Source organism: Saccopteryx leptura, chromosome 10 (genome assembly GCF_036850995.1).
Source record: "Saccopteryx leptura isolate mSacLep1 chromosome 10, mSacLep1_pri_phased_curated, whole genome shotgun sequence".
Lineage (NCBI taxonomy): Eukaryota > Metazoa > Chordata > Mammalia > Chiroptera > Emballonuridae > Saccopteryx > Saccopteryx leptura.
This window is the reverse complement of record NC_089512.1, coordinates 11,955,668-11,972,682: the sequence shown is the minus strand read 5'-3', so window position 1 is coordinate 11,972,682 and position 17,015 is coordinate 11,955,668. Positions and strand designations below refer to the sequence as shown.

At 50.5% G+C, this 17,015-nt stretch overlaps 1 protein-coding gene across 7 annotated transcripts in view; it reads left to right on the top strand.

Annotated features, from left to right (window-relative positions):
- The first annotated feature begins 583 nt into the window (after positions 1 to 583).
- Positions 584 to 17,015, top strand: part of TRAK1 (trafficking kinesin protein 1) — a 104,292-nt gene continuing 87,860 nt past the window's right edge. For 3 of the 7 annotated variants that reach the window (XM_066351493.1, XM_066351492.1, XM_066351491.1), the window contains exon 1: positions 5,085 to 5,226. In XM_066351493.1, the coding sequence (XP_066207590.1) occupies positions 5,136 to 5,226 (91 nt within the window). In that variant the 5' untranslated portion in view covers positions 5,085 to 5,135. Of the gene's footprint in view, positions 853 to 5,081; positions 5,227 to 17,015 lie in introns of those variants that run through there. The other 4 variants (XM_066351486.1, XM_066351485.1, XM_066351488.1 and 1 more) reach the window with 3 other exon arrangements.

Here is a 17,015-nt window from a genome sequence, read left to right as displayed (position 1 = left end):
AATAAGGTCTGTAGTCATCCTGTTCTTAATGGAGTGCCCTAATTTCTTCTCGTAGCTTCGGGTTCTTGGAGAGTTGAGAATGTGTCGTGGTTGAAAGGGTTCAAGGGAAACATGGCGTGATACGTAATTCAGTATACAAACAAAATGTATGTGGATCCCGTGGAAGTGGATTGATGCGTGTCTTCCACAGAATGGACGGGCGCCGCTCTTCCTCCAGTCCGCGTGGCTGCCGCCTGGCCGGGTGTCTGTTTCCAGGCAGGTGTCATCCTCTTAGCTGTGGTCCGGTTTGCGTGTTTGCTTAGCACTGCTTCAGGACGTGGAGCGGGTGAAGCCATGAGCCGCATCGATGGCTGGTTATTTGAATGGAACGTCACTGCGGTCCCTTTATCAAAACGGAGGAATCTGATCGACAGCACCTTGGCATGGAGGAAGCAGTTTTCAGAATTTGCAGCCTGAACCCACGTCATCTTAGGGCCCTGACTTTCTCAGGAGTTTGTCCATTTTTCCCCAGACTCTCCGTGACCGTGCTCCTCTCTCTGCGTTGTCCCGCAGGTTGCCTGTGAGGGAACCCCGCTGGTGGTGCGCCAGACCTACCGGGGGCCATCCGCCCGACTGCGCCAGACTCCGGCAGCGGGACCCCCCATGGCAGTGGGCACCTCCCCGTGAAACCTGCCAAGCTGGACGCCACAGCTCTGCACGACGACACTTTGGCCAGCTCTGTGCCCTCTCCGGAGGCGTGCGACCATGCAGTCCTAGCCGGCAGCCCGGGCATCCCCGAGGAGCACTATGTAAGCGAGGCTGTGGAAGATGCTCCCAGCTACAGAGGGTACCGGGATGCCTGCACCATCACAGGTACGGGGGCCCTTTCCCTGCCGGGGAAGGGAGGACGGAGGGAGGGAGGACTGGGGAGGAAAGTGGAAGGTGGTGAGGGACCACCGGAGGCTGAGCTTTGGGATCGTGAGACCGGCCACCGAGAACCCATCTGACTGAGATGGAGACAGCACCTCATAGAATTGTGAAGGTTGGAGACGGGAGCATTGAACCCTGAGACGCATGCGTGTCCATAGCAATGCTCGGTGTAGAGTGGGCCCGTGCCCCGCCCTCTCCCTGAGACGCGTGCGTGTCCATAGCAATGCGCGGTGTAGAGTGGGCCCGTGCCCCGCCCTCTCCCTGAGACGCGTGCGTGTCCATAGCAATGCGCGGTGTAGAGTGGGCCGGTGCCCCGCCCTCTCCCTGAGACGCGTGCGTGTCCATAGCAATGCTCGGTGTAGAGTGGGCCGGTGCCCCGCCCTCTCCCTGAGACGCGTGCGTGTCCATAGCAATGCGCGGTGTAGAGTGGGCCGGTGCCCCGCCCTCTCCCTGAGACGCGTGCGTGTCCATAGCAATGCGCGGTGTAGAGTGGGCCTGTGCCCTGCCCTCTCCCTGAGACGCGTGCGTGTCCATAGCAATGCGCGGTGTAGAGTGGGCCCGTGCCCCGCCCTCTCCCTGAGACGCGTGCGTGTCCATAGCAATGCTCGGTGTAGAGTGGGCCGGTGCCCCGCCCTCTCCCTGAGACGCGTGCGTGTCCATAGCAATGCGCGGTGTAGAGTGGGCCGGTGCCCCGCCCTCTCCCTGAGACGCGTGCGTGTCCATAGCAATGCGCGGTGTAGAGTGGGCCGGTGCCCCGCCCTCTCCCTGAGACGCGTGCGTGTCCATAGCAATGCGCGGTGTAGAGTGGGCCCGTGCCCCGCCCTCTCCCTGAGACGCGTGCGTGTCCATAGCAATGCGCGGTGTAGAGTGGGCCGGTGCCCCGCCCTCTCCCTGAGACTTGGTCTCAGACCCATGTCAGGCGTCGTGGGAATGAGACAGGTGTGCTGTAGGGTGCAGAAATGGGAGCTACAGCGCCTTTTGGTCACTGTCAAGATTTGTACAGACATCGCCTGCGTCAGTCACACCTTCCAGTGTCCCAGGACCGGGGTTAATCGCCCCCCCCCCCCCCCCCCGTGTGCCCGCGATGTCTGCTGCCCGGCACATCGCGCTAGAACTATTGCTTGTTCCTTTCCGCCGTGGGATCCGGGGGACAGGTGCCTGGAGCCGGTGCCGAGGAGGGCTCTGGGTGGACGCGGTTTACGGAATAGCAGCCAGGGGTGTAATTGTAGTTACACCCAGCTGTATTTGCATTGCCTTTTGCTCTGTTCCTCATTTCTGTCCACAGGGTTTGCTTCTGTTCTCCTGTCTGAAATAATGCCCAGTGACAGTTTAAAATATGGATATTTACCTCCAGTGGTTTTTCACTGTTCCATCTCACCAGTTAGGCACGGAGGACCTCCCGTGTGTCAGGAGGGGGGCACAGAGACGGTCCGGTCCCGGCGTGGGGGCCTTGCCCCGTGGGCTGAGCTCCCTGTCCCTCGAGCAACCTACACTCGTGCACTAAATCCCACCCCACCTGCCTGCTCTCTGAAGGGCACGGTTCCAACACCTGCCCTCTACTCTGTCATCCGCTTCCTCTCAATCATGGACCTTCCCTGATGGCACAAAAACATGCTACGATCACTCCTTTTTATTTTAATTTTTATTATTATTATTTTTTAAGATGGCTCCCTTCTTACAAGGAATCCTCCTCCACAGCCAGTGCGTTTCTCTGCTCCCTGGTTTGCTGACCCATTTCCTCTTTACCTGTTCTCTCCCGCGTCCAATGTGAGCAGGCCTGTGACCCCGCTGTCCCCCCCCCCCCCCCTGCAGCGATGGCCTTGTTCAGCCCAAGGGTCTGTCCTCAGCCTCCATCTTTTTTGTTTCTTTCAGCAGGAGTCGACGCCGCCAACCATTCCCTTCTCCTGGAAATCTGGCCCTCCCTCGGCTTGGGCCCCCACCCTCCGGGGTCTCCCACCTGGCTGGCTGCCCCTTCTTTCCTCCGAGGGCTGGGCGGACAGGAGGGCCAGGGGCTTCGCCCCTCCAGCCCCTCGCTGCTCCGTGTGCACTGTGCCCTGAGTCATCTCACCCTGTCTCCAGGGTTTGGAACCTGCCTCCGCACGGAGCACTGTCCAGTTCCCGTCCTCAGACTGGGCCTTCCCCTGTGTCGGTCTTTACTCCACACTGTTTTCCCTTGGAGTCCTACTAGGCATCTCTCAGACTCCTGATTTCCACCCCCACCCGCTTTCCTGAGGTCTGCCCTGTCTTTGTAGATGGTATTTCAATCCTTCTAGTTGTCCAGGCCAAAAACCTGGGAGGCAGCCAGGACCTCTGTGTTACTTTCACACCCCAGTGGGCTGGGAAGCCCGGGAGCTAGCTCTCTCTTCCAGAATGTGACTACCTCACCAGCATCCCAGCATCCCCCCTGGTCCAGGCCTCTTCATCTCACGCCTGGGTGATGGCAGTGGCCCCCTGATAAAGGCCTTTCACTTCCCTGCCTGCCTCTGTGCAATCCATTCTCTGCCGCCCGGAGAGAGGCTTCTAAATGACAAAGTCAGGGGGTTTAACTCTTCTGCTCAGACCTCTGGTGGGCTGCATTCTGACCATGGCCTGTGAGGGTCTGAGTGACAGAGCTCCTCCTGCCCCTCTGACCTGGCTCCTCTGTGTCCACTCCACGCTGGGCACGTGGCCTCCTCGCTAGTCTGTGGACACACAGGAACATCCCTCCTCGGGGCCCTTGTTCTTGGAGCTGCCCAGCACCCGGATCGCCTTAACCCCCAAAGGCCTCATGATTCCCTCTCCCCTTTCTCCAAATGGCATTTGGTTAGAAATCAGACTACTCTGCACAAAGAGTAGTCCCCTTTCCCTTCCCTATCTCCCTTTCCCACTTTATCTTTCTCCCCAGACTTAGCCATGGGCTACACTTGCAGAGTAGGAATAGCGTATAGACAAGCAGAATAGAAACTAACCTCGGGGCAAGGACTGTGTGCACCCCCACATCCCAGTGACTGCAGTAGCGCCTGCCTGTGGCCCGTGCTCAGTAAACATTTGTTGGGTAAAGAAATGGTCACTTCATTAATATTACTGCATCCCCGTGAAGTGGAGCCGGTTATCTTTTTTTTACAAGTAAAGAGAATAAATCACAAAAGGCTCAGCATCCTGCGTAAGATCCCTGAGCTCTGAGAGGGTGGGATGTGCATCCAAGTGGTGACCCTGGCACACATGTTCTCTGCCACCCAGGATACAGTCTAGTTGGGGAGCCAGATGAGCGAGTGGAAACATAACCATGGTGTACACCCAGTAATGGGCATGGGCACATGGGAGGGCATCAACGAGGGGGTGCCTGGCCAAGCCATGGAGGGAAAAAGATAGGGGAAGGCCAGGAGGGCTTCTTGGAGGAGGCAGTGTCCCAGCTGCATCTTCATGTGTTCAAACGTGAACTGATCTCTGGGATTCTTGTGGCATCTGTGAATCATCCAGCCTTTTGGGCAATTTCACTTTCTCTGAACGTGACAGCTGAGGGCCAAGAAATGGCAGAATGCAGTTTTGAAACCTCAAACCTGATAGGGCGTGGTAACTGAAGGTTCCTTGCTGGGGCATCTGTGGCAAGCTCCACAGGACAGCTGAGAAACAGAGCTCACTGCTGTCACGTTTGGCAGTGACTTTGGTAAACGGGAGGGTAAACACAGGCAATGTTACATGCTTAGGGTGCTGGGCAGCCAGACCGTGTGGCTCATACTCAGGTTAGCGTCTCATTAGATGCTCAGAGTGACCCGGAGTATCCCCGGGGATACATGCGTGGACTCCACGGGCGCTGCCAAGTGCAGTCCTGGGAGACCACTTGGCGTCTGGCTTCCGATAAATGCGCTCCACCCCCTGTTCCCAGGGAGCGCTGAGACACGAACAGGAGACTTTTTGTTCCCCTTAAATTTGTAGGCAAAGCCAAGTGCCCATCACCCCCTGCCCCCAACCTGGGGAGATCACATTTTCAGGTGCGTCATCTTCTGTTTGGGGAGGTTTTTACAAGATGAGCCGATAGGGTGCCCGGCTGCCTGGAGTTACGTAACCCATTGTGTGTCCAGGGCAGCTCCCCGTCTTAGGATTTGTCCCAACAAGCTGACTCGGAAAAGTGCTGAGGAAGGCGTGGGAGGCGGCGGCCGCGGAGCTGCCCGGCCGGGCTCGGGCTCGAGTGGCGTGCAGAGGACTCGCTTCTCGCTCTGAGCGGCCTTTGGGGTTGATTCCTGCACATGGCATTGGTGTTTCAGTTCCGGCCGCCCGCAGGGGCCCAGCCTCTGCCAGGTCTCTGCCGGGCCGAGCTCATCCGGACAGGCGCGGGCGGTGAGTGTGGGTTTGCCCGTTTCAACTGCTGTTTGTTGTCTCTGTGGTGTGGCCGGTGCGGAGAAAGGACCACAGGGGACGTCATTTCTTGCCTGCTCTGTTCTGCTTGCCAGGTTGTCCTCAGACGTGTGGTAGGGAAATTGCAATATTGAGTCATTGGCAGGCAGAACAGAGGGACCTTTGCTGCAGCACACCCCTTGTGCCCTCATCCAGGCACAGAGGGGGCAAGGGGTGCCAGGCCAGGAGCAGCAGGTCCGGGTTGGGACCAGGCCACCGGACTCCCATCACATTTTCCTTGACAGTTCTTTGCAATGGCTGAACAGGGTCTCCACGGTGCCCCCCACCCCCCGACCCCGCCGACTTCTCCAACTCTGCCAGTTTCCTAATCCTGTGTCTTTATCCTGGTTTCTTAGAGCTTTGACTGGTGTCTGAGTAGCAAGGAAGTTTTCAAGAGTGAAGAACAGAGTTAGACCTTCTCTCTTTCCCTCTTTTCTGCCTTCTCTTCTCTTCTCTTCTCTTCTCTTCTCTTCTCTTCTCTTCTCTTCTCTTCTCTTCTCTTCTCTTCTCTCTCTTTCTCTTCTCTTCCCCTTTATTAAACGTGCCTGGCCTTGTACCTGTGACCCACACCCCAGTGGTGGGGAGCTTGCTAACCAGTTCCGCTCTGGCTTGTCTCCTGGCCGTGGGGCTGACGTCCCTCTTCACTTCCTCTGAGCTGATCAGAGGCTGACTGTGGCTGACCCGTTTGGTTTCTGTCCTGTCTAGGTGCTGTTCTCCCAGAGCTCTCTGGGCCGCACACCAGTGCATTCCCGGGAGGTGTAAGCGTCTCTTGTCCGGGTGCAGTGAGTTTAGGTGTGAAGATGCAAGAGACTTGGCGTGAGAGAAGATTAGGGAGATGCTGTGAATGTCTGTGTCTGTGTGTGTGGCTTCAGGTTTATTCAGTAATCCTGTTCGACCAGCATCTACTCAACGCCAGCTTCCTGCTGGGGTCCCTTGTGGAGAACCGGTCTGGCCCCAGAGCCTTGGAGGTGGGCAGGGATGTGAATGACTAGCTGTGACCCCAGTGAGAATGGCTCCAAGTGCTCTTCAAGGAGCATCCTGCCTGGGTGACCTCTTCTTCGTGGGGCCACCCTTTGGGATTTGTTTCTTGTCTCTCACTCATTGAACCCATCAAACTCAAGGACATAATTGTCTGAAAACATGCTCAAGGAAAATAGGGACTTCTTTTAAGAGTTAAATACAAGGTCTTGATGATCAGTTCCTGTCTAGAATAAAAATTTTTATGTGTTTTCCATGGGAAAATGTATCTTCTAATCCAGGGGTCCCAAAACTTTTTACACAAGGGGCCAGTTCACTGTCCCTCAGACCGTTGGAGGGCCAGACTATATAAAAAACTATGAACAAATCCCTATGCACACTGCACATATCTTATTTTAAAGTAAAAAAACAAAACGGGAACAAATACAATATTTAAAATAAAGAACAAGTAAATTTAAATCAACAAACTGACCAGTATTTCAATGGGAACTATGCTCCTCTCACTGACCACCAATGAAAGAGGTGCCCCTTCCAGAAGTGCGGCGGGGGCCGGATAAATGGCCTCAGGGGGCCGCATGCGGCCTGCGGGCCGTAGTTTGGGGACCCCTGTTCTAATCGCTACTTACTTGACTGAATGAAACAGAAAGGAATGGACAGTTGAAATATCTGCCCACAGAGTGAGATGATGTGAATTAGACTAGCTGCTAGTCACTAGCATATTAAAACTTTTTTTTTTTTAATTTGTAATTTAGAAATGTTTTTTGCTACTTCTCTTACTGGACTCTCCCCTATTTGACAGTTTATTTGTTTTTGCAATTATAACCCTGGAGTGGGGCCCTACTGTGCTGATTTCTAGAGGTAACTAAGCTTTAGCAAAAACACAGAAGCACTGAACTCTTTTAACTGTGCTCTAAATGATTTTGGTGGCCCAGCCCATCCTGCCGCCCCTCAGCTCCTCTTCCTTAGATGAGTGAGGAGAACATTTATCCCACAGGGTCTTTGACATCAATTGTCACATTTAGTTAAAATGTATTAGTAAACATTTAGTTGAAATATATATGTATTACCAGTACCTACAATTGGGGTGGGGAAGGGAAGGCTACACTTCCAGGTGTTTGATCCATTTTTCTCCTCCTCCTAATTGATTTTTGTTCTGAATTTGAAACAAGTCTTTAATGCAGGGGTCCCCAAACTTTTTACACAGGGGTCCAGTTCACTGTCCCTCAGACCGTTGGAGGGCCGCCACATACAGTGCTCCTCTCACTGACCACCAATGAAAGAGGTGCTCCTTCCGGAAGTGCTGCAGGGGGCCGGATAAATGGCCTCAGGCGGCTACATGCGGCCCGCGGGCCGTAGTTTGGGGATGCCTGCTAATGTATCTAATGTATTGGTGTTCGTTTTTTGCTCATGTGAAACCATTTTAGGAAGCTGACGAATAATAAATTGTAATAAAAAAATTAAAGAGTAATCTTATTAAAGGATTAATCAGGGATGCTTTGCAGGACTTCAGAGCATTGATCCCAGGCACAAATAGCATTGCTAGTGGTGTTCCTTATGAAGCTAAGTTTCATACTGGATTTAGGTTAATGGGATTTGTGAGCGTGGGAGTGAGCTCCCTTGAGAAGCACCCACCCACGCTTGGTCAAGGCTCTTTCTTTTCAGTGCAACCAGATCAGGGTGCAGAGGCAGATGCTGGGCACGGGGCCAGGTGTGGGCCTCTGCTTATAGCACCCTGTTCTTCCCACACTGCTGAGTCTCCGGGCATTTCCCGAGGGAGGGTGCAGCGTGTGACCTGCCGGGATCAGGCCTCGCGAGTGGGTTTGGATGTGTCCCTGGCCACATGGTTCACTGGGGACTCTGGGGCTCATGGCCCCATGAGGAACTTTGAGTCAGAAAGGTGACTGTGTTCTCTGAACCCTGCTTTCCTGTGAACATTGACAGATGAGCAAATCAGGCTGTAACTACCATGAACTGAAACTTTGTAACTGTAATTAGACCTGGAATGAATCAGATTTCGTAAATCCTATGTTAGTCAGGGCTCTCCAGAGAAACAAGCTTTTAAAAATCATTCCAGGATCCGGAGAAACAAGTTCTTAAAAATCATCCTAGGAAGTTCTGATGCACATAATTCTTTTTCTACAAAACATGCGTGGGACCATAGCATGTACCCTGATCGGCATTAAAAAAATGATTTCACAATATTTCTTAGGGATGTTTTATTACAGTGCATATAATATTCCTTATTCTTTAACATAGCCACATAGCTTCTCATTGTGTGGCTGCATCATTATCATCATTCATTTATTTAAACCAGAAGTGGTAATGTTTCTTTTTATATAAAAATCACAAAATGTTTCTTTTATATAAAAAGATTTTTCCTCTTTTGATCTGAAATCAGTAGATAACTAGTCCTCCCAAACACAGTTTTACAACCAATGTGTAACACCTTACTGTAATAGAGTGGAGAGACTGAGATAAGATGATGGAACCTGGGTTTCAGTTGTAACTGCATAGACGTGGCTTCATTGGGATGCGTAATGAACAGCCCTGCAGGCAGAATTGTTGTGCAGGCAGCAGCGGCAAAGACAACCCATTGGACTTGGCCGCATAATGTCCGAGAAAGAGCCACTGTTTTCAGTAGTCCCCTCCTGAAGGATGCTTTCAGTTTTTCCAGGTTTTGCTTTTTAGCAGCGCTCTAAGGAACATTCTTGCATGTATATTTTTTTGGGTCATTCATGCTGCATGCCTGTACGCTGACAGTGGGATGTGCACTTAGGATGTGGTATACGTACGTGCATCGCAGCACTGCCCTACGGGGAGCCTGCACCTGCTAGGTGCAGCCCAGGGGAGTGGCAGTTTCCGGTGGTTTCTTGCCAGATCTTCCTATTATCGATGCTTTTCATCTTGGTTAATCAGATCGTCATGAGAAATGGTACTTCACCTTATTTTGTATCTTTTTTTTTTTTTTTTTGTATTTTTCTGAAGCTGGAAACGGGGAGAGACAGTCAGACAGACTCCCGCATGCGCCCGACCGGGATCCACCTGGCACATCCACCAGGGGCGAGGCTCTGCCCACCAGGGGGCAATGCTCTGCCCCTCCGGGGCGTCGCTCTGCCGCGACCAGAGCCACTCTAGCGCCTGGGGCAGAGGCCAAGGAGCCATCCCCAGCGCCCGGGCCATCTTTGCTCCAATGGAGCCTTGGCTGCGGGAGGGGAAGAGAGAGACAGAGAGGAAGGAGGGGGGGGTGGAGAAGCAGATGGGTGCTTCTCCTATGTGCCCTGGCCGGGAATCGAACCCAGGTCCCCCGCACGCCAGGCCGACACTCTACCGCTGAGCCAACCGGCCAGGGCCTATTTTGTATTTTTTTTTTTTTTTTTTTTGTATTTTTCTGAAGCTGGAAACGGGGAGAGACAGTCAGACAGACTCCTGCATGCGCCCGACCAGGATCCACCCGCACGCCCACCAGGGGCGAAGCTCTGCCCACCAGGGGGCGATGCTCTGCCCCTCCGGGGCGTCGCTCTGCCGTGACCAGAGCCACTCTAGCGCCTGGGGCAGAGGCCAAGGAGCCATCCCCAGTGCCCGGGCCATCTTTGCTCCAATGGAGCCTTGGCTGCGGGAGGGGAAGAGAGAGACAGAGAGGAAGGAGAGGGGGGGTGGAGAAGCAAATGGGCGCTTCTCCTATGTGCCCTGGCCGGGAATCAAACCCGGGTCCCCCGCATGCCAGGCTGACGCTCTACCGCTGAGCCAACCGGCCAGGGCCTTTTGTATCTTTTAAGTTATGAACGTGTCTGGTCCTCCTTTCTGTGGTGTTTCATTTTCTGCAAACAGCCTGCTTTTTGTCTTTGCTCGCTTTCTAAGTGGGTTGCTGGCCTTTAAGAGTCATAATTGAGTTTCTATTGTGTGTCTAGAGGGTAGAGCATTGTGCCGGCTTGAGATTCTTTTATATTTCAGAGGAGGGAAACCATCTTAACAATTGTTAAACAAATTTCTATTTAACTATGACTGTGTGTTGATATTCACAGGAGAAGTACAGGGTGCAAAGAGATTGTGTAAAGGGGATTTCTGAGTTGCCATTTCCAAGAAGGCTTCTGTGGAAAAGCAGTATTTAAGCAGAAGCCTGAAGGATATGTAGGGGTTAGCGGGGTGGGGAGGGAGCATTTGAAGCAATGGAAACAGCTTGAGCAAAGGCCCCATGGTAGGAAGATATTGAGAATGACAATAGAACACTTACTATGTACTAGACATTGTCCTGAATGCCTTTTATGTCTAACTTTGTTTAATTCTTGTGTCTTAGTCAGCTATGGCTGTGTAACAAATTTCCCCAAACTTTGGCAGCTTAGAACAACAAACATTCGCAACTGTAGGAAATAGTCAGGCAGTCCCTCATAGTTACTGTGTGACTTACCAGTTTTACTCCTAGTTATATATGCCCAAGAAATGAAAACATAAGCTTGCACAAAACCATATATGCAAGTGTTCTGAGCAGTATAATTCATAATTGCCAAGAGGTAAAGCAACCCAAATATCCATCAGGTGATGAGTGGATAAACAAAACGTGGTGTATTCATACTACGGAATATTGGCCGTGGATTGCAAATAGAAAAGGGCTGCAGGGGGTGTCCGTGTTCCCACACATTGGAGCACCTATGTGATGAATACACTTGTGAGAATTCTGAGACTGGGAACTTGAGTGAGAGAAGTTGTATATTTCATATTGTTCAGAAAGCGTAGGAGAGAGTCTGGGCCCACACCCTGGGCACCCTGGGCACCTTGGATCTTGGCAAATGCCTTACTCTTGCCCGGCCAAGATGTGGAAAACAGCTGTGCATCTGTCTGGTCTCTATTTTTCTCAGGATGTGGACATTGAGCATCTTTTGATGTTTCCTAGAGGAATTTTTTTTTGTCTATGACTTGACATAAACGCTTCTTCGTAGTTCCTATTTTTAGCTCACGGAGTAGTTACCTCCATAATTCGGAATAATTATTATGTATTCTTTAGTTACCAGCTGTAGAGTGGGGCTCATGGTAGTAGTGGTTACTGGATTGCTGTGAGGAGTAAATTAGTTAATCCATGCGGAGTCCTTAGCAGGCTGTTGGCACATAGTAAATGGTCACTTAACAGTTTTCTTTGTTACTATTGTCTGTCTCTCTCTTTCTGTCACCCATGTATCTGTCTGTCTGCTTATCTATCGTGCTGTCTACCTACCTACTCACCTGTCTTCTCTCTGCCTGCCTCTTTGTCTGTCTGTCCTTCTGTATTCAGCCTGTGGGGAAACCCTGGGGTTCTGTTGCTGGGTTGGTAAGGGGAAGGGGTGGGGGAGGGGTGGCAGCTGCCATAGTGGACTCAGTGTTGCCCTTCCATCCCCCCTGGGGACAGACCCCTTCCCCAGCCTCTGTCTTCTTTCTCCTTGTCTCTGAGCCTGGGCCCCATGGCCCCGCCTTTCACATTCTGGGCCCAGGCTTACTCTGTTCTTTCCCCCATCAACGGAGACTCCCCCCACCTGTGTCTCAGAAATGTGCTCATCCTTTACTCACTGATGACTGTTTGCTCCGTCCCCCCTCCCCCGCCCTTGTAGCTCTTTACTGTCCCGTTTCAACAGAGGCTGGCTCACTGCTCTGCTGGGAGGGGCAGGGCCTGGAGGCCAGGGGGTGTGGCCTCGAGGAGGGGCCCTCTTGCAGGCTTCAAGTTGTGGAGGCCAACTTTGTTTCTCTGTTTGTCTGATGGGAATGATGGATTTATTGGGGAGGGGGGGAGCAAGTGACATATTTTCGTGAAATGTCTTAGAAAAGTCTGAAGCTCTGTGGGAAGCCATCCAGTAGAACCTTCTGCGATAATGAAAATTCTCTCTACTAAAATGCCTTGGGAGACTTGGGGCACACGACCTCCGCTTTACAAGACAGTACTGCTTAGGCGATTGTAGAAGTGACTGGCGTCGCTGCGTTCTTTGTTAAAGAGATTTTAAAGATACTTCGTATTATTTAGTGTCTGTCTCAAACATTTCTTGATGAGCTATTAAGGTTCATGCTCGAACCGTTTCCTCTTCTGTGTTCTTTTAATTAGCTAATGAGTTGTTGTTTTGGTGTGGGTGGGCGGGTGTGTGTGTCTCTTTACTTTGGCTTCTCGGAAGCTCAGCTGCCTTAGGTTTTTATTGAGTAGCTGTTCTGGTCAAACTTTGTCCTTCGCCAACACTCTCCGCCCTCCCTTTATGAAGCTTATAGGTTGCTCTTCTTTCCTGCTTATTCTAATGGTCCTGTTGAAATCTTACTGCACGCGTGGGGTTTGAGAGGAGTAGACGAATGTTTGGGCCCTTGTGCTTTCTCAAGGTGCCGTGAACTTGCTCCTCTGGGAAGGCTGCCCTACCCCCCATATATCAGCCCCAGCGGACTGTCAGTGTGGTTTCCTCCAGGTTGGGGCCTAAAGCCTGTTGGCTTTGGGGCAGAGAGGTCTGAGCGTGACTCACAGCTGTAGCACTTACCGTGTGACCCTTGGGGCAAGTCGTCTAGCCCGAACCTGTTTCTACATCTCTGCAACGGACACGGCAGCCAGAACCTCAAGGTTGTTGTTGGTCCTCAGTGTGGACATTCCTAGTTAGAGGGGTTTGCGGTGAGTAGAAATGGGAAGGGGCAAATCTGAGTTTGAAGCAGGGCCTGCGAAACTTCTGGTACTGGCTCTCTTTACTTCGCTGGGGGTGGGGGTGGGGGGAGTAGGCCAGTCCACGTGCAGATGCAGCGCCACCTAGTGGGCCACGGAAGCACTAGCAACAGAGGTGGCAGCCTTAACCTTGAGACCTGATAAGATACCTGCAGTGCCCTGGGTTTGCCACTTTTGAAAGGGACTGAGGGATTGTCCAGAGAGCCCGATAGGCCAGGCAGGCAGCCTTTGCATAGCTAGAACAAAAGAAGTACCCACCTCCCAACCCAATCCCTTCTCCTGCCTCCATTTATTTGCCTTTACTTATTCTACCCTCACTGCTCCTGCTAGGGTTGATTCGAGTTGTTGTTTTTTTAAGAGAGCATGTGATGAGAGACGAGTGTGGCCATGTCTTTCTTGTTTAAACTTCTTAGGAGATCCTGATGGTGGTGTAATTCCAATCCCATGTGGTGAACTTCATTCTTATAGTTGTCAGTGGTTATACCTTACGTGATTTTAATTGGGCATGTATTCGTCAGGTTTGCTGTAGAGATGCTGGGTAACAAACAACACCCAATTCCACAGCGGCGACATTTATTCTGTGATCGTGGTTGTAAGTCACCTGCAGGTGGCCTGGGCTTTCCTCCAGGTCTGTTTCATGTGTCACTCATTGGAGGGTGTGGGCTAAAGGGCCAGCAGCTATCTTGGGCCATACTCTCCTGGCATAGGATAGGAGGAGCACAAGAGAACAAACTCACCCACACAGGCACATTCACAGCCTCTGGTTAGACCTGCAGGAAGTTCTATCCACTCACATTTCACTGGCTAAAGCAAGTCCTGTGCCCTGGCTCCGAGTCATGGAGTTGTGAAATGACATTTCATTCATGGTGAACCAGAGCAAGGGTAGAGCGTGGAGGGAGAACTGTGAACAAGTGAATGGCCTGGATTTTAAAGGATCCTCAGGTCACCGAGGAGCAGCCTTGAGTGGTGGAGGCACACAGGTGGTCTTCAGGCAAGCCTCAGGGTGTCAGTGACCTCCGAGGCCTTTGCTTATTCTCTTAGCCCTGCTGGACTAAGGGACTTGGGGACATGGGGAGGGGGAAGGAGGGACTTCAGCTCCTGTGGCCTGGAACCGGGGTTGGCAGATGTTTTCATAAAGGGCCAGAGTGTAATTATTTTAGGTTTGTGGGTCCATAGTCTCTGTCACAACTACTCATCTCTGCTATTAGAGCTGAAAGCAGCCGTGGACAGTACGTTTAGGAACAGGTCTGTGTTCCAGTACAATTCTATTTCTAAAAATAGGAAGGGGTTGGCTCTCACTGTGGGCCATAGGCTGTGCACTCCTGGCCTGGACCTTCAGGTTCTGATTTGTATCAGGGCATCCATTTAACAATAAGAGAAGTATATGCTTTTTTTTAGTTGGGAAGCCAAAAAAAGATTCAAAGGACTGTGGGTGAGTCCTGCAGTAGTACCCCACCCACTTACATTGTTAAGCTGTAAATAGTTGTTCTATAGCATTGAATTCCCCCCCCCACAGCCAAAAACTATTGTTTCTAAATATAAAATCTCATTTTGCTTAACCCATTTTCAATAGAAATGTCTGGAAAATGTATGAGAAACTCTTTTGGCTTTCCAAATAGTTGATATGAAAGACAGTTCACCTTTTACGAACCGTATTTCTGTTCTCAGATAAATGGCCCTGTCACTGGTCAAAGTGAGTTTGCTTGGTGACTTTGCTTTTACATCCCTTGTGGTTGCACTGTGTGTGTGCGCGCGCACACGTGTGCATGTGCGTGCGTGTGTGTGTGTGTGTGTGTGTGAGAGAGAGAGAGAAAGATTGCTTGAGATATAATTCACATACCATATAATTCACCCTTACACAGCATACTGTTTGATGGTGTTTAGCGTGCTCATCGAGTTGCACAATCACCACCACAGTCAATTTTGGAAATTTTGCATCACCCCCAAAAGAAACTTTGGGTTCTTTTGTTGTCACCCCCAATCCACTCCCTGCCTCCCCATGTGGCTGCATTTTTAATAAGCTTTCAGAAAGTCAGCTCTTGCTTTCTGCTGCCCTTGTTTTTCTTGACTCGAGGCTCAGCCTGCCCTTGGAGAACAGGCTGTGGCATCTTCCTGAGTGACGGTCGTGCTATTTAAAGGTACAGCTAACAGGCACTCGCATGGCTTCTGACATTTGTGTATCGTAACGACGTCACCTGATAAGACTTCAACTTTTCCCTTTGTTGCAGCTCTGTATTTTTTCACTTGTATTCTTTGTAGGAGGCTGTCCTTTGTCAGTCTCCACAGTTTGTATTCATGTCTCGGTGGGTTTGAAACCTGGTTCGAGGAACATGGAATCGTGGTGGTTTTTTTTTTTCCTCATGTTTTATTTTCATCTATTTTGTTTAACTGTTTATTATCATCAGGCTGCAGTAATTTCTTTGGATGAGTTTGAAGTCTTTTAATATCCAGATGATCTCACTTGATGTTTTGAAAAAAAGTAACCATTGTCCATTTATAAACAGAATTTCCTGCTCAGGAAACCATTTATGAACAATAAGACGGTTGACTGCATTGCGTGGTAGAGGCACAGTAGGTATTAGGGTTTCTCCAAATTGTGTTCTATTAATAAAGTTAAGTTTCCCTGATTTGGCACTTAACCCTTTATCTCAGAGTTTACCCCTTGCTACTGACTGCCTTCCACTGTCCCCTAGTAGGAGCTGACTTTGGGGAGAAGAGGACAGACGGAGGATGTGGGTCCTGAACCCTGCTGGGCATCTGCTCGGGCCTCAGAGGGTCTAACTGTCAATATTGGGGATAAATCTCTTTGGAAAATAGAAAGCAGTTGGCCTGACCAGGCTGTGGCGCAGTGGATAGAGCATCGGACTTGGATGCGGAGGACCCAGGTTCAAGACCCCGAGGTCGCCAGCTTGAGCACGGGCTCATCTGGTTTGAGCAAAGCTCACCAGCTTAGACCCAAGGTCGCTGGCTCGAGCAAGGGGTTACTCGGTCTGCTGAAGGCCCGCGGTCAAGGCACATATGAGAAAGCAATCAATGAACAACTAAGGTGTCGGAATGAAAAACTGATGATTGATGCTTCTCATCTCTCTCTGTTCCTGTCTGTCCCTATCTATCCCTCTCTCTGACTCTCTGTCTCTAAAAAAAAAAAGAAAAGAAAAAAAAAAGAAAACATAAAGCGGTTGTAGGTATAAAAAGTAAATAATTTTAAAACAGGAAACTGGATCTGAACCCCCACATTTGAGCAATGAAACCCAAGAAGTGGGGAGTGAGGGAGGTGAGATGAGGTGTAAGTCACCCTACTTTTGCTATGGTTAATCAGCTGTGACCACCGATCTATTTTCTGTCTGTAAATTTGAGTACCGTAGGGACCTCGTATAAACGGAGCCGTGTGGTGTTTGTCCTTTTGTGACTGGCTCATGTCACTTAGCATAATGTCTTCAAGGCTCGTCCGTGTTGTAGCACGTGTCAGAACCTCCTTTTTAGGGCTGAATAATATGCCATCGCCCCTACATGCCACCGTTTGTTATCCAGCTGTCCACTGATGGACACGGGCTGCTTCTGCCTTTGGCTGCTGTGAATAATGCTGTTATGAACAAGGGTGTGCAAATATCTGTTCAAGTCCTGCTTTACATCTCTTGGCTATACCTATACCCGGAAGTGGAACTGCTAGATCATAAGATTCTGTATTTAACTTTCAGAGGAACCCAGTAATTGCATGCTTTTTGCTCTATCAGATGCACAGTAAACATGCTTCGTTATTTTGCACTTTAGAGTTTTTGGAGTCCTTTCTTAGATTTAATCCCACAGGGGAGATGACTGGTTGGAGGGTCACGACTAGTTTTTGGTTTTCCGAAGAGGCTGTCACGCTGTGTACTGCACCTGTATTCCAGCCGACAGCAGTAAACACGGATTCAGCTGCCAGCCCTTTAATTACAATCATATTGACACTGGCTAGTTTTATGTAAAAATATTTGACCCTAGTCATTTTATAATTGTAAGACAGAGCGTATACACTTTAAACAGAAATTATCAAGAGAATTGGAAAACCAAAGTGTTTTTTTTTTTTTTCTATTTATCTCCTCGTCAAACAACTTCTAATGAA